The 25488-nt window shown below is 41.4% G+C and overlaps 1 protein-coding gene across 3 annotated transcripts in view; it reads left to right on the top strand.

Annotated features, from left to right (window-relative positions):
• pcsk5b (proprotein convertase subtilisin/kexin type 5b) overlaps positions 1 to 25488 on the top strand; it is a 63979-nt gene that overhangs the window by 12647 nt on the left and 25844 nt on the right. For all 3 annotated transcript variants that reach the window (XM_053870024.1, XM_053870023.1, XM_053870022.1), the window contains exons 3-15: positions 3175 to 3327; positions 4940 to 5083; positions 5800 to 5876; positions 8039 to 8127; positions 8576 to 8748; positions 10949 to 11161; positions 12132 to 12232; positions 17242 to 17345; positions 18037 to 18154; positions 21322 to 21510; positions 21758 to 21894; positions 22376 to 22507; positions 22674 to 22776. In XM_053870024.1, the coding sequence (XP_053725999.1) occupies positions 3175 to 3327; positions 4940 to 5083; positions 5800 to 5876; positions 8039 to 8127; positions 8576 to 8748; positions 10949 to 11161; positions 12132 to 12232; positions 17242 to 17345; positions 18037 to 18154; positions 21322 to 21510; positions 21758 to 21894; positions 22376 to 22507; positions 22674 to 22776 (1733 nt within the window). The remainder of the gene's footprint in view (positions 1 to 3174; positions 3328 to 4939; positions 5084 to 5799; positions 5877 to 8038; positions 8128 to 8575; positions 8749 to 10948; positions 11162 to 12131; positions 12233 to 17241; positions 17346 to 18036; positions 18155 to 21321; positions 21511 to 21757; positions 21895 to 22375; positions 22508 to 22673; positions 22777 to 25488) is intronic.

The following is a 25488-nucleotide window of genomic DNA, read 5'->3' as shown; positions in this document are numbered from 1 at the left end:
TCTCTTGAAATCTCCAGAGAGGAGGCTCGAGTGTTTCAATAGTGATATCAGATAATCGCTCTGCAGTCATTAAGTCGGCGATTTCTATTTTTCTCTCGCGAGTCCTTCCTCTTTCTCCTGCAGCTGTATCGATGTGATGATGGGCCTGTGTTTTTTTCCCCCAACAATCACTCTGGCTCCCAAAAGAATCGAGTAGAGCGGTTATGTTGCTTAAGCATTTATGTATTGATTTCCTAATACAACAGAACTTGGCTTCATTGTATGGTCTCCTCTCAGTGCCTGTTTACTGTTTCACAGTCCTCTTCTTAAACAATTCCAATGTGTAAAACCTAGTGGATATGAAAAAAACCCATCTGAAATGGATAAGGTTTTTAAGTTCTTTAAAAGAGTCTCAAAGATAGAACTGTTACAGGCAGTACAGTGGGCTGCAGGTGGTTATGGTGGAGCAAACCACACACATGATAATGGTTCCCGACCCAGGATGGCCTGGGCATCTCAAGTCATATGAGATGATTCTAGAGAATCCTCATGTCTGGAGAGTGATCATAGGCTCCAGACACAGTTGTTATGGGCAATTGTAAATGTTAACCATGATCAGTATTGATGACCAAAAATGGGGGGGAGAGCTGATCGCTCCAGACTTGTGACGTGGAACGGAATGGAGCCAATGAAGTCATCTGACAGAGAAACTAGTTTTTTAATTCCGAGAAGTAAAACTCACTATTAAAAAAGAAATCACATAAAAACTCCATTCTAATGCACTTGAGTGTTGCAAGTTGTGTTTTCCGCTTGTTGTGATGGTCCCACTTTTTGTCTCGAGGTGTCAAGCGATATTTCTGCCTTGGAGGACGAACTTCTCGATCTGTGCTCGGGTATCGTGTGCATTCTTGGGCCGCACCACTGACTTAATATTCAGGGCTCATTTTTTATGATCATGTGTTGGGTTTCTGACAAAAAAAAAAAACCAAACAAAACTTAAGGTCCTTGTGTGTGTGTCCCCTTCAGACTATTAGTAATGAAGCTAAGCTATGAAATTATTAATACACTCTGTTAAAAGGAAAGTACATGCTACGACACAACACTACATTCATTTTATAATGTAAACACCAATGTTATTTATAGGTGTTGATTGTGAAGTGAAAGAGTAGAACGATCAGATGGTGTATTGTCGTGCGTTGTTCATTTAAGACAAGCACTACTACTGCACTTACTATCTGCTAGCATTAGCTTATGGGTCTTGTTGATCCATAAACTGCGAGAGTGGGTTTCTTTCAAGTATTGTCAGCCACTTTAAAAATAATCTTTCCATCAATTTGCCAATGAGAAGCTGAGAGGGAACTGGGATGATCAAGACACGTCCATCATTGTCTGTTGCCTGCAGGCACGGTTCGCAGCTTGACTCTATTATAATTAACAAAACGAAATAAACTGCATCTGGCTTGTTTATCTTGCATAAATTTGAGGGCGCAGTTATGTTATTTCAGCAAGACTTACTTAATGTGAATAGTGTTAAATAACAAACTCCTGCCATGTGTTTTATTTCATCCAAACATGTGCTTATTTCCCCCTATTAAAAATGAATGTGCTAATGTGAAAGTTTCTCAGATTATATTCCTCCTAAATATTAATTTCTCTGCCTCCAGCCCGCTGCCATGTTTGCGTCAGGGAAATCCAAGTTGTAATTCATTTTGTGGCGTTTCTGTAACTGATGTACGTAAATGTTGGACTACTTTTCGGCAGATCAAAATCTGCCAGACCTCAGCTAGACTAAACACAAAAGTCTCTAGGAGGATGACCAAAGCCAAGCCTGCGCGTCCAGGCACCTCGTTCCAAGAATGGCGAAAGTGCAGCAAAATTCCTACCGAGGAATTTCTTTCGCCTTGACGTGAGCTCGTAACATTTGAGAGATTGATGTGACCTGCGAGACTCTTCAGTCTGGAGCTTCGGCACGCTGGAGAGCGCCAAGAGTAGAGCTGTCCTGGTTTTAAAACAAATCTCATCATGCTGAAATTTGTAGCTTTATTTAAACCCCTGGGGTCAAACACAGTCTTCATGAGAGTCAATGATTTTTGTTTATTGAGTTGTAAATGTTACACACGCACCATAGCTGGACTTGTGACCGATGCATTTTTGAAAAATATAGTTAAACCTTTTTCTTGCTCACTAGCAAAGTAATTCTGATTCCTCGCCGTTTTGCTGACCTTTTGTTCACTCAACTATTCTGTGATCAATCTAGATTCGTCTCATCATCTCTCACTAAACGGCCAGTTTGTGGTGCTGATGACTCCCAAACACAAATGTTTGTGCCCCCAGTAGGAGAGAACGCTCGGCTCAACTGTAAATGAAAAAGTCAATGGAGCGTGAATTTGGTGGCACAGTCGGTGCAGTGATGAGCTCGCTGTACTGCACCTTGTAAGTGAAGAAGAAAAAACAAAAGCCGTCCATTGTCATTTGTCACGGCCTCCAGGTCGTGACTCCTGTTGGAGTCTGAGATGGAAGTCCTCTTCTATGGAAAGTCTCAAGTTCTTATAATTATGCAGTCAGGTTTCCTTCCAGGGTGTTTTCATCCCGAACACTGATTTATTGGGCCACAACTGTAGATGACGCCTTCACTGCTACAAACCTTCTTTTCAAATCCTCCTAAAATAAAAAAAAAGTTCTTCTTATTAATAAAAATCAGCTGGTTAGACATTGGACAGATGATGGATCATCATGGAGAATCTTTGGTCGGAGGTGGAGGGCAACAGATGAGCAATAGCTTGTGTTGGTATGCTGACCTCACAGGGAGGTTTGGATTGCTCATACAGAAAAAAAAGGTTTCTCCACAGATCACATGTTAATGCTGCGGGAGGGAGCTGAAAAATGAAGTCATTTGGTGCAATCAAAAAATTGTTTATAATATTAGCTCTTTTGGATCAACTTATTTTATTTGAATCCTGGCTCCTGCCGTGGTAGAATCTTAAAATAAAAAGTTTCTTTAGCTTTCCCTCATATATTAACACTCTTTCTGATCCAAGTAATGAGTAAGAGAAATATTTTAAATGTCACATACTCTATGGAATGTTCAGAAAACCCAATTGGGTTTGAATATGAAACACAATCTGTTGTCATCTGAGGGTCAAACGTCAAGATTCGCACCGTCCTATAACCTACCACCGCGTGTTTGTGTTTCAGGTGCAGTGGATACAACAGCAGGTGGTCAAGAGGAGGATAAAGAGGGATTACAAACCATCCCCGCCCCTTTATCAGTCCAGCCTCGTCCACAGCAGTCCGTCCCAGAGCAGCATATTCTATAATGATGCCAAGTGGAGCAGTATGTGGTACATTGTGAGTATGCCCACCTTCAAGATTCTTTACAGTTCAGTCTGATGGTGTTTCACTCACACACTGTAGGTCAAAGGTTATTAAAGGAGCACAGCATGCCATACAAGGGAGCGGGATGAATCATTCTGCGGAATTATGACACCAGTTGATCTGTGCTCTGTACAGCTCTATCTAGACGTAAAGAGAGTTGAAGTCCTGTCACGTGGTGTTCGGCCTGAGCCCATTAGATGAGCACTCTTATCTGCGCCTGTATTGCCAGCTCTGTCAATTCTTAACTTGGCGCAGATAAGTGCAAATACTTTGACCTATAGTTCTCAAATGAATTTTCCAGAATGCCCGTTGTTATAAACAAAAATCACGACTCACAGATCCAAGGCTCTGTAAAGTCCTCCCTCTGTTGTCACGTAGCTCATCGTTCTGGCATCTCAGTCAAACATTTGTGTGTCCAAAATATATCTCCTATCGTTTTTATTTGGATTGGCTGACGCTCTTGTTGACGTGCCAGGAGCCTGAATCGAGGACAGAGAAAAACAGTTGTAGTGATGGATCACTAAATCTGCTGCAATACCGGTGTTATTCCACCCAATGTTGACATGTTCAGACGGATCCATGGCCAGCTGGACGGGAAGTGATGCGGTGCTTATTTCGAATGAGGTGGAAATGTTCACTGTTACCGCTCAGTGGATGTTTATTTTAACATTTCAATTATCACTGTGCAGCCAATTTATATCAAACTTCTCATGCGGTATTCTCATTTTGCTACTATGAGTCGTACTGATTAAGTAATGTCTGAGGAAGCAACTGGTGATCGAGGACTTGGATTTTAGAGGCCAATACCAGTGTTTCCGGCAGGTGGAAGTTAAGGTGCCTGCCTTGACAGGAACCACTCCCCGCTCACTATGAACCCACAATTTAACCCTCAAGTAAAACTGAGTGAACACAAGGTAATCTCACTCTCAGTTTAAAAAGGTACCAATCATTACAGTTACTCAACTTGTTCTGGCTCGTTGAGGTCCACCTCCAACTTCTTCGGTTTCAAATCAGGTCGGTTCCTGAGGACTGTGATTCTGTGTTGTGCCTAAAAGTGGGTTGCTGAGCCGCTTCAGTTGTTTAACTGTCATTTAACTCTTGTTTTTTCAGGCAGTAAAAAAAAAGAGAGAAGCAGATTAATTGATGAAGAAAGATTACTCTAAAATGATGGTCATAGTCAATGTTTACGTCTAAGAAATCATGTTTACACTTTAGATTAGGGTACATGTCTTACAATGAATATACCATTGTAATATATATAAAATCTATATATATTAAAAACTATATATATATATATATATTTTAGCAGCATATTAGCCAGTAATTCATCATACAATACTGAGAAGCGCCTTGTGACTGCATTGACCCCTGGAAAGGTCACTTAAAGTTCACTCTTAAAATCTGCACATTTACTGATTATTAACATGCAAATAATTCATGTTTTGCAAAATGCAATTGAATTTCCATCCATGGAACCAGCCTGTTAGTTTCCATACAGTTGCGTTCCACAATTGCTATATCTTGTATCATAGCATATCTCAGCTCCAGTTGGAATGGACTGTTTAATAGCCGCTTGTCTCCTTAGCACTGCAACGACGATGTGCACAACTGCCAGTCGGACATGAACATCATGGGCGCGTGGAAAAGGGGCTACACGGGTAAAGATGTGGTGGTGACCATATTAGACGACGGAATTGAGAGGAACCACCCGGACCTTGCTCAGAACTACGTGAGTGTGTATGTGTGTGATTTTTGACTCTCTGCGACACTGCATTGAGATATGAACTTTTACAGGACAAACAAATGTGTTTAAGGCTTCTTCTTATAAATAAAGTAGTCATGAACATGTCTATTGTTTGGTATGGTCAACTGTTTAGTTTCTTAATTCTAGCTTCCAAGTATTTTGTTATTTGCTGTACTTTTATTTAGAATATTTCAAGCAACACTGTTATCAGTTTTACTTCTTGTCGCTGAAGTACTGACACACATACTGGATTGGTGCATCTATCGGTAGAAATACTTTGTTCATGCACCGCTGTACTTTTTTCTTATGTCTTGAGTGGATGTATTGTGTCTTGAGCTGTGGTGTTTTTATTTCAAATCTTCAGTAGCAGTCCAATTGATTATTAAATATCAGGTTTTGGATGCCTGGATTCACTTTGTCTTTGACAGCTTTACGGGTCATATTTCATTACAAGTATTTTGAGTTACTGAGGCATCAAAGAAACGGACCTCATCTGCCAGTGCTGCTCTAATAAAGTCATGCCGCTGCTTTAGCTTGTTTATGCTAAAGGCCCGAGCGTCTCTGAGGATTAGAGGAGCACTGATTGCATTCAGTAGAAAGCAAAAAAAAAAATGTGGTCGCTACAACAAACAATGGTTGTCACATCTTGTCAGCTGTTGAACCATTTCTTACTTAATGTTTTTTTTTCCATTTTCTTCCAGGACCCCATGGCCAGTTTTGATGTCAACGGCAACGATATGGACCCAATGCCGCGATACGACGCCACCAACGAGAACAAGTCAGTCATCACGAGTTACTTTTTGTTTTGTGACTGTTTCTGCTTAGAAAGTTTGATGGTTCCCTTTTAGTTTTCATCTGAGTTCTGGCATCTCTGGGGCAGCGTCATTTCTTATAAGTGAAATTGAATATGAAAACAGATCATATCAGTACAGTGATATTTTTTCTTCGCCCCAAACTAGTCAACATGCAAAGATACTAATCCAAACGTAATGCTAATGAAAGTCGGCATGAACGACGCTTGAAGGGAGATGTGCATGTAGTCGCTTTTATTAGCTCAGATCCTGCCAGCAGGCCACATAAATGACACACCAGATGGGAAGGCTTTGCTGCAACCAAGGCATGTAACAAATGTAGTGCGTCGTATGAAATCAAAGTGACGTCTTCTTTGATAAAAAATCCTGAAACAAGTCCAACCCCTCGTCCAACAGTGCAGCCAGGGTATGAGCTCCACACTGGAGCTAATAATAGTGTTTCTAGCTTGATACTCGCTACGATTCATTCGCTCTAATCTGTCATTTAGAGTCATAGTTTGCTTATGACATTAATTTCATATCATTTTTATGTTACTGGGTGTTTTATCTTTCTAAACTCAATTCGATTTTTTTTCTTTTGCAATCCTAATAAAGTCAACTAATCAGAGTCAAACTATCATATTTTAGATTATAATATCTTTGTGTGTGATTTTGTTTAGACTGTGGAAAACCATGGCTCTATTAATAACAAAGAATATTAATGATAAAAATAAAGAATTCTCAGTTTAAGTCATTTTTGCGGTAGAAGTTCTGGGAAATGATGGTGAAGATTCCTTTCAAGATTAGAAAGCACTATCATGGGATGCATATGGAATGTTTGCTTGCCTGTCATTGGATTTTCGATGTGCATAGATTTGATCTGCGGCTTGGGGATGTTGCAGTTCCCTGTGGATCATTTGTGGAATGGGTTTCCCTTAGCTGGGGTTCTTTGCTGGATTTAAAAAACTTCCATGTGACTGGGAAGCTCAATGTTTGGATGCCCTGTTTCCATGGCGGCAGTTGGAGCCGTTTCCTTGGGGAGGAGGAGGAGGGTGTTGTGATGCAGATGTTCCCTGTGGGAGATGCGTGTCAGTCTGCAAGTTCGGATCCAAAAAGTTCTGCTTTTAAGGAGGCGGCGGTTTGAAACCCACTTGTGTTTGTTTGTGCTGGTCGCTGACCCCAGACCATTGCCACCACTACGTTTACTGCTGGAATGTGACCTTGTGTGTGTTTGTGTCTTAAAAGTCTTTGCCACAGCCTAAAAAAGACTTTGGTGTCTCTGGGTACATTTTTTTTCTGTGTGTGCGCCAATGTGTTTCTGTTCTTGTTGTTGTTTACGTACATTTGTTTGTGGGTTTCCTTGTGTGTTTGTCATTGTGGGTTCCCATGAGTCCTTGATCTTGTGTTTGTCTTAACTGGTGTTTATTTTTGAATGCTATGCATACTTGTGAGTCTATTTTTTTAAAGAGTATGTTTATTTGTATAGGATGTTTGTTGGCGTGTTAGTGTCTAGTGGAGTTTTTCTGCCTTGGTTGTGTCTATATCCGTGCGACTGTATATGTTCTTGAACACTGTTCTGTTAAAGTGTGTCTGTGCTTGCATAGGTTATTTGTGTGGTCATATCCTTCTGAGATTTGTTTGTTTTGGTTTCCTTGAGTCATAATAGAGTAGTTTTCTGGGTGCATTGTTTTCTCTGTTTTTAAACTGAAGTCGGTATTGCTCTCCAATGTGAGATTTCTACCTCTTTTCCAATCCCTTTTTTTTCTTTCTGCTTAAAATCATTTTATGTTTACGTCTGTATTGTACTGTTTTTGTTCTGCATCCATCTCTTTGGATATTTTGCGATACTGTTGTTAACATTGTTAATCGTTCCTTGTTAGAGAACAGACAGTGGTGGAGACACTGCCATCTAGAGGCAGGAGACTCTCATTCAGTCTATTCTGGGCCACGTTAAATCAGCTTTGGACCAGGAGTTTGAGACATGGTCCTGAGTTGACCATCTACTTGTCCAGCATTGCGAAAGCTATTTGAATTGAAATATGATTTAACTCTCCTCCTCTCCAACAATTTGATTCACCCTGAGTATGTTGGGATATTATTGGTGTATTTTCTGGTATTGACTTCTGTGTTTTGAACCTTTCTTTCTCAGACATGGGACACGATGTGCCGGCGAAGTAGCTGCTGCTGCAAACAACTCCCACTGCATTGTGGGTATTGCCTACAACGCAAGGATAGGTGGTGAGTGATCCTTCACCAATACAGGAGCGCATTTGTGTCCATCATAATCACTACAACACAAGCCGTACTGTAAGCAGACTGCTATTTTGTGACTTCAGGAAATGGAATAGAACAAATGGCCTTTATTGTCATTGCACCTCAAATTGTGAAGAACATGTAAAGACATAAGAAGACTCCATTTCCTGTCCTGATGCAAACCTGAGTGATGCAAACGATTGATTTGGTGTATAAAGAGGAAACCATAACCATGGCACTACTTTTTATTGTGCAGGAATGAGAAGCAGTTTAGTAAGCTTAACAAGGAACCAAGAACAAAGTGTTTAACTGCAGAAGTGGCAACATAGGTCTGTGTTCGATCAGCCGGAGCTGTACTGCCCCTCACTCATTTCTTTGATGGGTCACCTGCTGTGAATGATGGGAGATCAAGAAGGCTCCACTCATATTTCAGGTGTTCGAATGCTGGATGGAGACGTAACAGACATGGTGGAGGCCAAATCTCTGAGTCTGCAGCCTCAACACATCGACATATACAGCGCCAGCTGGGGACCAGATGACGACGGGAAGACAGTGGACGGGCCGGCCTCTCTGGCCAGGCAAGCCTTTGAGAACGGCATTCGCATGGTGAGCTCTGCTCAAAGATTTAACTATTGGTGTACTTCATGTTGTCGCTAGAAGGGTGTGACTTTCAGGATAACACATTTCTTTAATCTACTCTGACCTATGTTTTGGAGAATATTCTGGAGGGCCTATATCTCACAGATGAGATCAAATGTTTTCAACTCACTTGTGTTCATAACTTGTCTTCCGAGTCAAGAGCAGGTTTTGCAGACTTCATACTGATTTCAGCGACAGGCTAGGCAAGTGTGCAGCATTTTTACATGAACAATTGGAAACTGTTGACTCTAATCTCTGTGTGTGTGTGTGTGTGCACCTTCTAGACCTGAAATGAATGGGTTTGGTTTTGATGAGCTGACATACATTGCATTGCTTGTGTCACCTACATATGTTTAGACCCTGGTAACACTACTTGAGCTCAGAAAGAAAGATGTGTGCTAATGACACACTGGTATCGCTACCAATACATCATTCTATTGAACATTTTAAGGCACAGTGTGTTCGTGCAAAGCAGGTCAGATAATTTCGACTCCCTGTTGCCTCTGTGAGTGGAATAGAAGGTATTTAAACTGCACATAACCTTTGCTACAGTTGGCCTGCTGCTCTTTGGCCAGGCAGATGTGAGGTTTGAGTAGGTGACAGATGGATCAGCAGGCACAGTGAGACTGAGAGATGCTGAAGCATAAAAAAGGTGATCTGTGATGGAGCGCTGGAGAGCCACTCTGCCTCCTGACAGGTCGGCCTACGGATGCCACAGAGGTGAGGGTGACGTCTGTCTGACTAGAGCTGCTGCGTTCTTTCGTGGCCTCCTGCTGCCGGTAATGTTAAGGGAGTGTGGCTGACGCTGGAGAACTCCTAGAGAAGACTGGAGCCTTTGAAACACCACAGTCAGACTGAGTGGAATATTTAAAAATTTAAGTTCCGTTGATGCACATTTGTCTATTATGATGTATTAGTTGACTATCACCTTGGCTGTGAATCCTCTTTGTGTTGCACGCGAGACTGTCGTCCTCTGTCTCTCCTCATCCTCAGTTTGTCATTGGCTCCATCTTCATGTTAAATTCTCTATGAAGCTAATTTCCATCGCTCTCATCGTTCGGTGTTTGCTCCTGACTCATGCACTGGAGCTCAGAAATGCGCCACTTGCTTATCAGAAGACAACAGAGACTTCATTTCTTTGTGTGCCTCTGTTGCTTGCCAGCGCTCATGCATCACAATTCATTCTCCTCGTGGAACTTTGGCGCGGCATCAAGCCAAAGCCACATAGATATTATAGAAAGCAATTAAAGAAGTTTTCAATAGGGGCCATGTAACTTTTCTTTTTGTTTTAATTTCTGTTTTAATTCTGAAAGTGCTGAATGTTGTTGGTTTCCTGATCAGGACAGAAGACCCCAAATCTGCCAGATAATGATTGCGTCTTAAAACCTTTTTACTACAACAATCTACTGCCCAGTATGGTCTATTTTGACTGAATGTTTCAGTTAGAAATGTGACGTGCATGAGTGTGTTATGATATCAGATAATTTTTGTCACTTTTTTTTATTGATTACTAGAAGTGGCAACAAAAGAATGCAGCTTGATTTTTCAACATTGTCAACTTTGCAATGTCTAGGTTTTCCGCTGCTGTGTTAGGACTGGGTGATCCTGAGGGTCGTCTCAGTCTCAAAAATAAAATCACTTTCCAGCTCCCTTTTCTCACTTAAACTGTCTCCACCTGCTGTCTCCTCTCATCTTGCTCCCTCTCGCTGAACACATCGGTGTAGCTGCGTGGGTTCAGTGTATTTTCACTGTCATTTCAAAGCACTTGTTTTCTGTTTTTCAATGTATGAATCGTAAAGTAGTTGTTGTTCGAACCCTGCGTGTCTCTCCACTTAATGGCCTGCTGAGCCTCATAGGTGGTCCAACTGGGGGCTACAAAATTATATTTATATGATATTGAATGTTTTATGAGCAAAGTGCTTTGGTTGTTTTTGTCCTACAGTCGGTGTTTGAATCTTTGAGATAGGCTAAACTTTGGAAGAGTTACAGGGTTTTGAAGCATCTTCAGTCAAGGGTTAAACTGCCAGTACTTGTATCTCACCTGCTGTATTGATATTTCAAAAAGGCTGCTGTTTGTCGCTGTCAACTCCTCCTGGCGTGTGTCGACTACCGAGAGAGGCTAGCTTGAATATCAATCGTCACATTATTTGTGTCTTTGTTCCATCAGGGCAGGAAGGGTCGTGGTTCCATCTTCGTGTGGGCCTCGGGGAACGGGGGGCGGAGCAGAGACCACTGCTCTTGCGACGGTTACACCAACTCCATCTACACCATCTCCATCTCCAGCACAGCTGAGAGTGGACGCAAACCCTGGTACCTGGAAGAGTGTTCGTCCACGCTGACCACCACCTACAGCAGTGGAGAGAACTACGACAGAAAGATTGTAAGAGTGCAACACTTGATAACCGATAAGTAACTGTTCTAAATGAGATGTGAAAGACAACTGAAGCTAGGATTCTCGCCGGGTGCCATCATTGTGAGTGGTAGTAGACAGCATATTAAGTTATCTGGTGACATTGTGTGTATATAATATGAATTCCTAATATATGAGAACCCAAATCCAATTCATAAACTTATCAATAAAATATGGTAATTTGTAGATTGAGAATTCCAGTAAGTAGGGTAATAACTTCAGATTTGAAATGGTTTCCTTGGAGTAATTATAGTCCGTTGCAGCTCTGGTGCGATTTCAAGGTCAAATCATGATCCAATATTATTCACAGCACGACTTTGAGCCACTTGCCTGACGCTGTAGCGCATTCCTCATACAGCCGCTGCATAAACACACACTTTTAACACTTTCCCTCCGACTCAGTCCGTTTACATTTGAACCAAATTTGGCTGAGTGCCTCTCTAATCTACCATCGTAAATAGTGTCCTCACTGCCTCTATTGCTGTTGGACGCTTTTCATGTGCGCTCTGGTTGTCTCTACGTTTTTGGGTCTTTGAGGCTCAGGCAGGAGGTTGGTCAAGCTCTCTATGGACGTTTCAACATGTGGTCATTTCACGTGTTTTAGTGCTTCATACCGCTTGACTTTGATTGTCCTGTGGCACTGAAGTGATTCCTCGAATTCTTGGAGAAACTGATGATGTGTGTAAGGACTGGAATTTGTGTGATCTCCTTGTTGCTTCACTTCTCAGTTTGCCGACCGAATCTGTCACTGCTTTATCTTTCCTATTTTATTGTTTGGATTCTCTCATAAATCGGCAATGACCCTCTATTTTATCATGTCTTCCCCCCCTCCTGGCATTTCTCTTTATCTGCCTTTGTCCTTTCTCCTTTTTCATTCCTGTAATTTTTCAACTGTCTCCCATTTTTTAATATCTCTTTGCTGCCTCTCTCATCTGTGCAGATCACAACAGACCTGAGGCATCGGTGTACAGACAGTCACACGGGGACGTCGGCCTCAGCTCCCATGGCTGCGGCCATAATTGCACTAGCACTCGAGGCAAAGTAAGATCCACTTAACCTCATCCCTTGCTTTATCCTTTTCCCCCCTTTCTCACCTTTTAATACCTATCTGCTCCCTGACTGCTTTCATCTGGAGGTGCAACATGTGACCATAAAACGCATTCCACAATTTATGTCGGAATATGTGTATTTTCACAGCGGCTGTGATATGGACTGAGCCGATTTTGAGGGGCCCCTAAACCAATTTTATCAGCCAAAGAGGATTTTAAAGATCGTTATTTGTCATAAAAGGATGGCGGGAAGACTGAGGATTTACAGCTGATTCTTAGTTGTGACAATGGTGGCACAGAAAAAAACGAACATGGTTGTATAGCCAGAGTTTGGCACTAGCTGTCCAGGACTCCTGTTATGCTTTTGACACTTAAAAAGAAGTCTGTGATGCAATTCAGTAATAACACAGTAAACGCACCACGACATTCATCCTGTCCTGCCTCAGTTGTGCTATCAAAATAATGGCATCACAACATTACGTTGAACAAAATTCTCCACCTTAAGAGAGTTTGGGGATCAGAAAAACAAGTGAACTTCACAGTATTTACTCAACACAAAATTAACTCAGAACAAATCAATAAACAGCCACCATGACCTGAGGTGAACTCGCTTCTTCTTAGAAACCAGCAGTTTGGAAATGACAGTGTGATGACATTTGGGCTGATCTATGGGCTTCCAAGTGCACCGCATTATAATCTGTACATACGCGCTCATGTTATCATTTATCATATTTCAGCTCAATTGCTCTGCTACATTTTGCTATAACTGACTGGTAGTTATTAAACAACATTCGGATTTTGTGTTGTACCAAACATTTTACATCATTTAATATGACTATTTATTGCTATTTCTATTCAGTACATGCTACACACTACACTGTTATGTTAACAGCTACGCTCCACACTTCCTGTAGCAGTTCTCCCAAATACGGTGACCTCAGCAGGACATAAGGCTAATCTCATAATGCATGTAGCATTTAGATCCATCTATAGTTATAGCGCTAAATATGTCTGGTTGTTACATGGTTGGTTGCTAGATTAGATATTCTAACTGGACTAAAGTTTAGGACACTTTTTAGTCAAGTGAAGTAGAACACTCACTGACTTACTTGTACAGGCCTAGAATCCTTTTTTTCAGTGAGTTTTGCAGATAAAATTTTGTTTATTTTTTATTTTTATTTTTTTAAATTACGCCAAGCACCGGCCTCTTTGCAGTGCTGAGGTGGTACTGGCATGTCATGGTCAGCACTTCAGCTGTTGCACACCTCTGGCTTTTGACTTCAGTGTTGAAGTCCCACTTTAAATAGATTTTAATGGCTTAATGCAGAAGGATAATTATTGTGTATTAAAGAAACACGTTCTCCATAGGTAGTCCACCGCTGCCAATTTTAATGGTGCCACTGGGTAGGTCTATTTATATTCCGCTTGAATGTTTTTGGGGTAGAAAATGACTTTCTTAATTTCACTTTTTCATGTGGCCATAATTCATGTACTCTTTAGCCTGAGGCAAAGGCTAAATCCACCATGAAAGCTGTGAGATGTCCGTGGACTGATTCAGAAGGTGTAAAATGACCATTTAACTCATTAATGAGGACAGACACTTGATTAATGTTATCAATTAAGTTTTTAAAGGGGCTGATGTTTATTATAAAACTGGAATGGATAATGGAAGCTCAAATGAAACGTCTCCTTGGTGTTGCTGTGCATGTTAACTGCTACATTCTGCTATTCATAGCGTAATGAATAGTCACAGAATGTTCCTTACAGTCTTTGAAATTGATATTGGAATAATAAAGAGGTCGTGATTAAAACAGTGAATTCTGACTTTGGATGCCAAATTGCTTTAAATTCTAGTCAACTAGAAATTAGAAGTTTGACTGATGAAGTAAAAGATGGCAATGTTACATGGTGTTGAAGAATGACTTGTGTGCTGTCGCTGACTTTATGCTGTTTAAACTGTTTCCACAATGGATTAAAGTCGGGTTCAGTCATCAGGAAGTGTGGAATAATATCTCAGTTTGTAGCAGACTTTAATTTAGCAAGAGGCGAGTTGTACTCCATCATCACATGTTGAGCAGCTCAGTTAACTCGGGTCACTTCATTTAACCTGCGTAATCCAACATAAATCCACCCAGGAGAAAATATTCTCGGTTTCCTGGCAGGGCTCGGCACATAAGCCTGTTTCCTCAACAAGATTATCACACACCACCGTTTCTTTGCCTGGTTCCTCCTCGACAACTGTCTCTGGCTTCCCCTCTGTCGTTTGCGTGTCCGACTCCTTCAATGGATTGTTTATTCCTCCTTCCAGGCAAACACTCTTCTGTAATCCAGTCACTCGTTCACACATGAATAGATTCTCGCTCATGCCACATGCCACAAAGATTATAGTCAAGGATCAGTTTGGAGCTGCTGTCCTGGTGATTTGCATGAACTTAAGTTGAATTAACAATCTGATTAGAAAAGTCAGCAAGATAAAGTCGACTTTATACACATGTATTCTTTTACATCGGGCCTGTCAATTGTTCTATTGTTGGTCTAAATGTGTTTTGTTTAGCTGGTTGAGTTATAAATATAAAAATCATTCTGAACTCAATATACTTACCTACCTGTCTATTTGGCTAGTAGATAATTTAATTAAGACATTGACATTAATAGAATATTTTTCATTTCTCCTCCATGATTTTAATATTGCATTTATAGTTGGTTATTAGGAACAATCTCTATTAATGAAGCTTGCTGCACTTCCATCCGACTGTCATCAAAGCCTGAATGAAACCGTCAATTATTAATTGGCAGACTTGCTGAGCTCCTATTACTTTGAATAATTTCAGCATCTAATCATGCGGAGCGTAAATGAAAACCACCGGTGGAGTGGAAGACTTGGAAGACCAGTATCTGCTGCATCAATTCTTACTGGCTTGTTTACGTAAAAACCGATGTGACCCAGAAAACGAAGCCAAAGTCACTTTTAATTAATGACCATTAAAGATTCATGCAACCGTAATTGCACCATGGCTATAAATCCTATGAATATTGATCTGAACATAATTTAATTTGTGTTTAAGAAAACATATTTAATGACTTTGTGTTTTATTTATTCATTTTTTTAGCAGTTTTGCTGGCGTTGTTCTTTCCTGCTCACTTCTGCAGTGATGCTTCATTGCAAAACCTACGCGTAGACTGACATCTGCAGACGTGTAACTCCAAGATAAACAAAATTAATCACCCCTACTTTCCGCCTAACCGGTCTGTTGGTTTGTTTTTGTTGATCTAATATTTAGACTGCCAGATGCTCTCGAGGGGAAAACAGAAAATAAAGGTTATGCACGGAATACCAATAGAAAGTATCACAAATACTCAAGAAGCTGATTGACAGAAAAAAAATAAAGACTGAAGAAATTTGGTTTCATGAGGTCTGAAAAGGAAATGACGGATCCTGAGAAATAATAGCTGTTGTCGTGTGACGAGAACATTTTGCTGTGATGGGTTTTGAAAACGTATTAGCTGGTGCTAAGGGGAGGTCTCGAATGAGACTGAATGAGAAGTGATATCATCACCCTGCTCTAACATGTTGTCACTAAATCATGAAGCGAGGTTGGAGTTATTTAGCATAGTTACAAAATGATCGAGGCAACTACAGACAGCAGAAGAGAGGTCTGTGACTGGTTCTGTTGTGCGGGAAGGATTGAACAGAACCACATTAAAGCCTCTTCTGCATGAGTCACCGCAGATGATTAATGCCATGAACAATAAGTTTGTCATGTATGAAGATGCCCACGGGAGGCCTCGTATGCAAGGCTTCTCTTCATCCACTTATATTAAAGAAGTCTGGAGTTGAAGTTTCCTTTTTATGTTCCATTTTGCTCACATTGTTTTCCAGATATCTAAGAGTCCTTTAATATCAAAGGAAAATATAGTGGGTCCTCAGCTTTAGTACTGAGCTGATTCCACTTATCTCGTGGCAAAGGAGTGAAATGAGGAGAGGAAAAGAGACATCTGGTCGACATATGAGATGGAAGGGAATCCCAGGAAACTTGGTGACCCACTTCTTCCTGGTTTTCCTCTTTAATGTAGCGTTTGGACATCAAAGCAGTTGAGACACATGGCTGCCATCCCAGTCTGGATCTCACGTGAGATCTGAGGACCAAGTGACGGATGAGTGAGCATCAATACTCTCCACTTAATCATCCCACTCTGTAATTTCTCTCTCTTTGTGTTTCTCCCTGGTCCTGGAGATTTCTTCATGTCGGGACGCCATATTCGATGTTTTTCTTCCAGTCTCCTTGTCGAGTCACTGGCTTGTTTGCACACAAAGACGGATGTTGGCAGACCGTTGTCGTCTACTTTTATTCTCTGACGCTCCAATATGCTTCAAAGAGACGTTACTGCTTTGAGTGGAGATGAGAAAATATTGGTGTTCCAGTTGGATGGCCCAACTCTTAATCCTGCTTTAGGGTTGTGTGTAAAATGGAGATGCCTTTGTCAAAAAGAGATGTGAAAATGTGTAAGATATTTGCTTTTGCTTTCCAAACATATTACTGTGAGAACCACATAATACCAAAGTGTTTATGATGCATTCATTTATTAATTATTGACAAAGCATTTGAGGCATCGATCCACTTTAGACGATGTGTGCTCCAAGCACCTCTTGTAGTGATTGTTAGTTTTGGGTTAAATCTGTGCAATATGTATGTTATTTGATGTGTTTTGATTTTGTACATTCATGTTAAAATAAGTGTTGGGCATCTTTGGATCATCTCTATCTACTTGTTTATTTTCAGCATTCTATCCAAATAATGCATTACGATTCTAGTGTTACCTGATTTATCTCACTGCTTCTATTACTTTTTTTTGTTTTAAGTGAGTCAGACTTTTAAGTGGAATGAGCAGGTGTGTTTTTCACATTGAGTTTCAGTTTAATTATTTAGCCATGACATAGATCAACATCCAGAAGAGATGATATTGTTTTCTTATTGTTTTCATGTTTTTTTTTTTTTTCAGTCACCTTCTGACATGGAGGGACGTCCAGCACATCATTGTCAAGACCTCTAGAGCCGGACACCTGAGCGCCCCTGACTGGAAGACCAACGCAGCTGGGTATAATGGTAAGAGCCCTAGTGACACTACATCTCTGTGTGTGAATTGAAACTGAAGGCGCTGATTAGATTATGTGGCTAAGTCACCTCCTTTTTTAAATCCTTACACTAGTATTTTTGCTCTTATTTACTATACATTTTATTTCGTCTTGCTCCAGGACTTGCACATATTCACCCCTGTGAATGATGTGTTTCTTAAGATCGATAATGACAGATAAAATAAAATGATGCAGCCAACAAGACTCTTTCGTCACATGTAATGAGTTGTTTTACTTTTCTCCCAGTGAAACAAAGACTCTTCCAGCTGCCATCTGTCTGCCTTCACGTGTTCTGCCTGTTGTTTTATAACGCCGTGATCTCTTGTCTGCGAGCGCACGCATCCTTAAAGTGTGTGTGTTAGTGTGAACGTTGGAGAAAAGAGGAGAGTGCAGGCTTGGGGGTCAGCCAGACTGCCAGCCCAGTGTGTCTGGAGATTTTCCAAGTGACTTTGACAAAGCCTGAGAGTAACCAAAGAGAAACAGATCAGGGAGGTGGGGGGGGAAGAAGTATGGAAGGAATTCATATTTAATTTGCCAGTGGTTCAGTGGTGTGCTGGTTCTGTTCTGTTGCTGTAAGCTGGTTTTTGGGCATGGTGTTTTAGTATTTCTTCATTATGTTTAATTATAGAGCTTAGAGTGACAGAAAATGTGTTCTATTTCAGTCAGCCACCTTTACGGTTTTGGTCTGATGGACGCTGAGGCCATGGTGAAGGAGGCTGAGCGCTGGAAACACGTTCCTGCGCAGCATGTGTGTGTGGAGAGCGCAGACCGGCAGATCAGGTACGACACTCGCATTCCATCTTCTGGTATTGAGGTGTGATAATTGCCTTTATTTTGTGCCAGAAAGCGCTATAGGATACACGTAGTCACACATAACAGAGTACTATGGATCCTTGTTACACAGCACAGTGGGTTTTAGAGGCCATGTGAGCGATTCCTGCTACCCCTTGGGTTGTATACACAAGACAGTGTGTTGAAAAAGTCCATTGAAATTATTCAACCTGTTTGTGAAGAGGATAGCATGGAGATGTGAAGATCAGAGTCAGAGAAGCACATGGTAACTTAATGGAGGTGGAGTGAAGGGAACAGTGATGCGGCACACTATAGTATTGAAGTATTATTACACGTTTTTGTCAATTGAGACCTGCATACAAATACATGCAGGATTCGAATTACAGTCCAACCGAAACCTAACCAATGAAGAAAGCAGAATCTAAGCTGCTCAGATGTGTAGCTAATATTTAAGCCTCAATCTAAAATTTGATCATTAGTTTCAACTACAGTTGAAAGTTGGTGAAGTTGTGACAGCTCAGTCCAGTTTCTTGTTTTTAGCGGAGGTCAATGCTGTCAGATTGTTCTACTTTTCATTGTCTTCACATCTCCCTAATACCATATTAAGATGTTATCCACTCCCATTCATGTCTGCTTACTCCCACCACTCATAATTGGCAAGGAAACCAGATGTACTGTTTGGGAGGCATCTGGAGGTTCCAGCTCAAGATGCTCAAAACAAAAATGTGCAGGAAACACCAGTGAAGCATATGTTTACATCTTGTATCACAGACGAGCGCTTTGTTGAAAATGAAGGGAGCCCTGAGTCAGATGCGAGTTTGTAATTAGACGTTTAGAATCCTTTAAAGACGGAATAATAACAAACTAAAATGCTTTGGAATTCTCTTTCTTAGTTGTTAAAATTAGAAAATGTTAAGTATATTAGGTTTCATGGTGTAACTGGGAGTGTGATAAAACACTTTCTTGGATCAGGAGAAAAGGGGGCTTTTGTGTGTGTCTTTTATGATGAGCTTCTTTGCTGCGTTTGATTTTTTTTTTTCCCCCTAGTGTTTTATGCACGGGCATGTGTCTGAGACTGGGGCTGTGCAAGCTGTACCTTGATAGAGGCCAAGCATTAGTTCTGGCAGGCTGGCTCACATATAAGTCCTTTACCACTCATGCACACACATACACACACGCACAGACTCGGAAAGCGAGCCAGAGCTTCACAGCTTGTTATTCTTGATGCAGCTGGAAGCCTGAGTCCTGGTCTGTGCTGGCTAAACTCGGGCCGTGAACTGGTTTGCTTTCAGTCGAAGGCTCTGTGGCCGGCTTCCTCTGCATTATCAGTGTCACTCCGTCTGTTCTGCTCCAGTGCATCAGTCGGTCCAAGTGAAGCTTACATAAAGTCCAGCTCAAGAGGCCGCCCTGCTCGAGCCTCTCATGTGCTGCTTCATCAAGACTCCCTCTCTTTTTGTCTGTGAGCCTTAAGCGATATTTTACTGTGAGAGAAACCCTTGATCTGTGTTCAATAAGTGGCCCTGTTGAGACGAACTACCCACATAACTACGCAGTCTGATCTTGTTTGTGGTTGTTTATTACTGTTGACTTTTCTTTGTCGTCATTACCTTCGGCCTTATCTACCTTAATCCTCATCAACATGTGCGAATACTTTGTGTTCTGGGTTTACGTCTCGCTTGTTGCACAAGTGTAGCCGTCACCTCCGTGCTGTGTTCCCACACACCCTTTGGCTGGCCCCTCTGACTCCATTGGGTAACGTCTGTCTGCAAAAGCTCGCCCCACTTCACTTTGAGTGTGCGAGAGACGAACCTGCTGATCTGTGCTCGCTCAGGCTGTTCTTAATCAGCTGTGCATCAGCTCGGCTCGCTCCCAAGTGTTCCCGTCCGTGATTTGTCTTGAATTATGTAGGAGACAATATGATATTACACCGCTGTTTGTGTTTTACTAGCTGTTCTCAGGGATAAAGAGAATACCTGTTTGTTTATCTTACACGTCGAGTGACTCTTTATAGATCAAATGTGTTTACCAGAAGGCCAAACCCGTGTAATGATTGCCTTCATGCTTGACACGGAAAAGTAGTGTGTGTGGCTGTGATGAGCAGTGATTCCTGCTGGCACCATTTGAAGAGTATATGGAGGACTTTTAGGAGGGAGGAATATGCATGAGACGGTGACATCTGTCTGCGCTCAGAACTGCTCTTTCGGCACGGAGGTGGGACACCATCAGGGATTTTGATCCTCACCTACAGGTGACGCACAGCTTGACAGATAGGCTTGAGAAATTCACGCTTTGATACCAACTCCTTTCATCCTTTACGAACCAAATGGCGATTTGTTAAGTTAGCTTGAATGGTCCCCCACTTCCTGTTTTATTCATGTGAGACTAAAAAGTCAGGGCTCTTTTTGGTTTTCATGACTTGGATCTGAAATGAGATCAGACTGACGGCATGCGAGTCACATCTTTGTCTTGTCGATCTCAGACTGGCAGGTAGCCATCCCACCTTTCGCACCATTAGTTTCAAGCTCACGCTAGGAAAACAAATGTTCATCAATTATGTATTCCTGAATAAACTAGATTGGCGTCAGAAAATAAATTGTGCTTGCCCTGAGAATTGCGATGTTCCTTCGGTTTTTCCAGCTCAGTGATTGAGATTCACACTGTGTGTTTAGATTATACAAATTAATGAACAAAAATATGAAAAATAACATGCCTTACCAATGTGTTGCCCTGTCCTCATCTATTCCTTCTATACAAATGTCATCCATACAATAACTGTTCAATAACATTGTGGAGAAGTTTGTTATTGAAAATGTGTTTATATCATTTATATCTTTGTCTGTGTGTTTGTAAAGCTGGGCTCTCTGCCGGCACCTAAGTCAAGCTCTCAAAGATTGTAATGATGGATAGTGGGATCATATTGTTGTATGGAAAATGAAGATATTTTGCTGCATTTCCTCCATTTGTGCAAAACAAATTGTCTGAACAAAATAGAAATATGATTTTTTTATGATATTTTAAACAATTGTCTTGTCTCTAAAATCCTTGGAGCTTGTTTTTATTTCTGTATATAGTGGGAAATTTTGTGTGTTTGCACATGTACTTCACTTGTGTCAAGATTTAAATGGGTCAAATCGTCTGTGTCTTTTGTCCTCCAGAACAATCCGTCCGGAGCATGTGGTGCGATCGGTGTACAAGGCCACAGGCTGCACTGACAACCCCAACAACCATGTGATTTACTTGGAGCACGTCGTCGTACGGATTACAATCACTCACCCTCGTAGGGGAGACCTGTCAATCAACCTGACGTCACCCTCAGGGACCAAGTCTCAGCTGCTCGCCAACAGGTAGAGAACACGCTGGGACATAAAGAGTGGTGTTGTCATTAATCATATTTACTGTTCACATGACTATTATATGAATCTTCAAACAGAACCTGATAATTAAAAATTCAATCATAGCAACTGCCTTTGTAAAAGATTAATAGCACTGCTGTCTTTATTCAGTGGAGCTTCATGGAAGGTTCACGTTTCAGCTAAAAGAGAATAATAGCTGTGCTCTCTCTGAGTCTGAGTTTGTGTTTGTGATCCCCAGGTTGTTTGATCACTCCATGGAGGGCTTTAAGAACTGGGAGTTTATGACCACCCACTGCTGGGGGGAGAAGGCAGCCGGCGACTGGGTCCTAGAGATCTATGACTCACCGTCTCAGCTCCGCAGCCAGAAAGTGCCCGGTACTGAAACCCAAAGTCTTAAATTCTCCAACTGAAATAAATACATACGTTGTCGGGGCTGGAGGGGCCGGGAGGCTGGAGGTGGTGGGGGATGTTAATTCCAGAGGCAATGAACTTAACGGCTCAGCAGAGTCCTTAATTTAACTGCACAATGAAGTCTTAAATGAGGGCTCAGAGTTAGTAAAACTCTTTGTTTTCGGGAGAATGGAGACTAATTGTGGTCGTGATCTGGGGGCTTGTTTGAAAGTTGTTGAGTTCATGAAGGCCCCGGCGTGGCCCCTATGAGTAAAAACTAGTGATTCCAAAAAGGTTGATTTACATGCCGCTGTAATAATCTTCATTTTTCACACCACTGTTCAACATAACCCAAACAAAGTTCTCACAAATGAAGCGGCCATGTTTTGATGGATGGAATCGTCTTGCTCTTTATTGATGTCTGATGTGTGCACCCCCTTCATCTCCGTGGCTGCTCTGTCTTCAGGGAAGTTGAAGGAGTGGTCTCTGGTGCTGTATGGTACGTCTGTGCATCCCTATTCGTCTCTGCGGAGTGATAAAATTCGCTCCACGGACCCAGTGGTGGCGGCAGAGGAAGAGTTCACGGAGGAGTACGCTGGTAAGTGATAAATTCAGTGCCGAGAGTCTGCTCTCCGTGGCATCGTTCCTTGGCTGCGTGTTTGTCTCAAGTGGCCTTTTCTCTCCGCAGTAAAAGAGAAATATGATCTATAAATGATGTTTGATGTTTATGATTCTATTAACTTGTGTGTGTCTTGTGTGTCCAGGTGCTTGTGATCCTGAATGTAATGAGCACGGCTGTGAAGGTCCTGGACCTCATCAGTGCATTAACTGTCTGCACTTCTTCCTGAAGTTCAAAAACAACACCAGGTCGGCATGTGTTTTGGCTTTCACACTGTGAACTTGGAGCGGTCTTTTCTTTCTGAAACGATATGTTGTACAGGGAATTAACTGCGTCCACTTCTTACTACTTTCAGTGATACAAAGATTAAAAAAAAACATGACTGACCAAAATTCCACCTACTCTCCCGCCATGATCTTTTCCCTCCTGAAGTATAATCCCTCAGCACTTAAGGTCACATGTCCCCTCACTAGAGCCCGATGTGAATCAGCTTGTCTGGTGTGTTTAAGTATCTGAGTGGCGACTAAATCTGCCGACGTGTGCAGATTTGCGAGCGCCTTTAGGATCCCATTAGGATCAAAGTTTCTCCTAATTGCCTTTGTGTCTGCTGGTCTCTGCACTAATAAAAGACGGGCCGGTGCAGGTGCACCAGATTGGGGCACCGCCTTGTCATTAGCGCACTTTAGAGATGCGTTGCCCTTTTCTGCCACCACAGGGAACAACTGATGAATGTGGGAGTCGGCGGGAGGAAGGAAGAAGGTGGAGTGTAATGTTCGTATAATTACATTCCCACACATGTGTGGACCTACCAAAAACGCCAGTGGCTGTTTGGAGTCAGTGCGTGGCTTTAAATGTCCTTAAAGTTTCACTTGGAAGCGGTCAATACTTGAGGGTCAGAAGGGCGCTTATATGGTTCTGCAGTGGTCAGTATCACTCAGAAATGTTATGGACCATGGAAAGCAGTCATCAGCAGGTCATTTTGTTTTTATTTATTCTCTAGGTAGACATTTAAAAACTATATATTTCAATCTCATTTGTTGAAATACATTTACATTGACACTACATTTACCACTAGCTTCATTACATCTTACATCATGGAGGAGAGGAGGGCTGGGATGATATTATTACTATTATTACTACTACAACTACTGCTATTGATGATTGTGATGTTATTTTCCTCAGATAAAAACAAAAGTTGAGTCATACACTTTTAGGAATAACCGAGTGAAAGTTTGTTAAAAAGACAAATGAAACCATGGGAGTATTTATGTAGTCATGAAGAGTGAGTAATACTCTTTATAATGCCACAAATAACCCCGTGGTCATGTATGTGTAATTAACATTATCAAAGAAGTCCATCTTTTGCTGAAACCTCGGGGTTGAATGGCAATGTGCAAGCACTGCCAGTAGAAAAACCTGCGTCTTGGATTAAATAACCAGTGTCCAACCAATTTCACCGCAGTTCTACACTCCAGAACACTCCCCCTCTTGAGTGGATTTAATGGTGTTAATCCTGCATCTAGGACCGTAGATGTCCTTGGTTTACATTTGACTAATTCTTTTTTGATTCAGATTTGAAAACAAAAGTCTTTCTGTAATATTATAATCATGGCGGACTGCGTGAACCTGCCTTAAATGCAAGGATGCAGGCTTTTGACTGCAGCCTGAGTTTGAGTCACTTTCTGTTTACCGTTTAATTGGATCTGATGTCATGCCATTGCAACCAAACAAAACGTGTAAAATGTCTAAACAATGTCCATTTAAGTATTTCATATAGTCATGAAAGAAATCTTGATCTACCTGAATTGACACTAAAACCCCATCTAAAATGCGTACAAAGTTACTAGAAATAAACTTATAAACTGATAAAATAATACACAAGTGGCTGCACTTTTCTCAAAGAACCAATACTTTTAAGTCAATATTTGAACGCCAATGGCGACTGCAACAGAGTCAGAAAAGCTTTATTGTCATTATCAGTGAAGTGTTCCACTGACCAGGAATTTTCCTTTGGTCAGTATTGCATTAAATATAATGACATCAAGGTTAAAGTAAGAAAAATATAAGTCTAATCATAAAAATTGTAGTATTTACATAGTGCTGCAAGTATGATGAATTAAAGAAATTTAGTGCTCGTGAGTCTTATGGCCGAGGGGTAGAAGCTGTTCTTGTGGAGGGAGGTTCTAGTCCCGAGTGACCTTAGCCACCTGCCCGAGGGTTCTGGCACGAAGAGTCCGTGTCCAGGGTGAGAAGGGTCAGATCAAAAATCAATTCAAACATGGTGCAGCTTGTGTAGTTAATTAAAGAAATAACTTACTTCACACATGCTTTCTTGTTGATGGACATCATCGTACCACTGTTGCATTGTGTGAGACGGTAGTGTTGTATCACACGGTGAACTCTTTCCCCTCTTAAATTCTTCTTTGGTGGGCGCTTTATTATGAAGCTGTTCAACAATAGTTTCAACATTGCAGAGGGACGGTATTGAAGTCTGAATGTTTGCACACGTGGTTTCACACATTCCATGTGTGTTTCTTGGCACAGAGCTGTGGGGAGAGAGTGTGTTCGTGAGTGTTGTGCTCTTAAAGAGTTTAGCAATCTTCTTTTACACCTCAAGGAAAGAACTTCGGGTCGAGCAAGCGAGTGATGAGGTCGGGAATTAATTCAGCAGATGCGCTGACATGCACATTCTGCCTTTCTTTATTCTTGTATTCAGCAAGAAATCTACCTTGAATATTCATAGGAAGATGGAGAGATTATATTTAAACTTGAGTCTGTGCAAAAAAAAAAAGCTGTTTATAGCGGGGTGCTGGAGTTCATTCGGTAAACATCGCAGGTAAACATGTTTTTCATTGACTACGAATTATGGCTATAAAAAAAGATGATGTGGATCTCTCATCAGTTTCTCTGTCAGTCTATCAGCTGTAGTTGAATGGCATTTTTTTACTAGTCTAAGTTCA

The sequence above is a fragment of the Synchiropus splendidus genome, chromosome 7 (assembly GCF_027744825.2).
Source record: "Synchiropus splendidus isolate RoL2022-P1 chromosome 7, RoL_Sspl_1.0, whole genome shotgun sequence".
Classification (NCBI taxonomy): domain Eukaryota; kingdom Metazoa; phylum Chordata; class Actinopteri; order Syngnathiformes; family Callionymidae; genus Synchiropus; species Synchiropus splendidus.
This window is presented reverse-complemented; position numbering and strand designations above follow the sequence as displayed.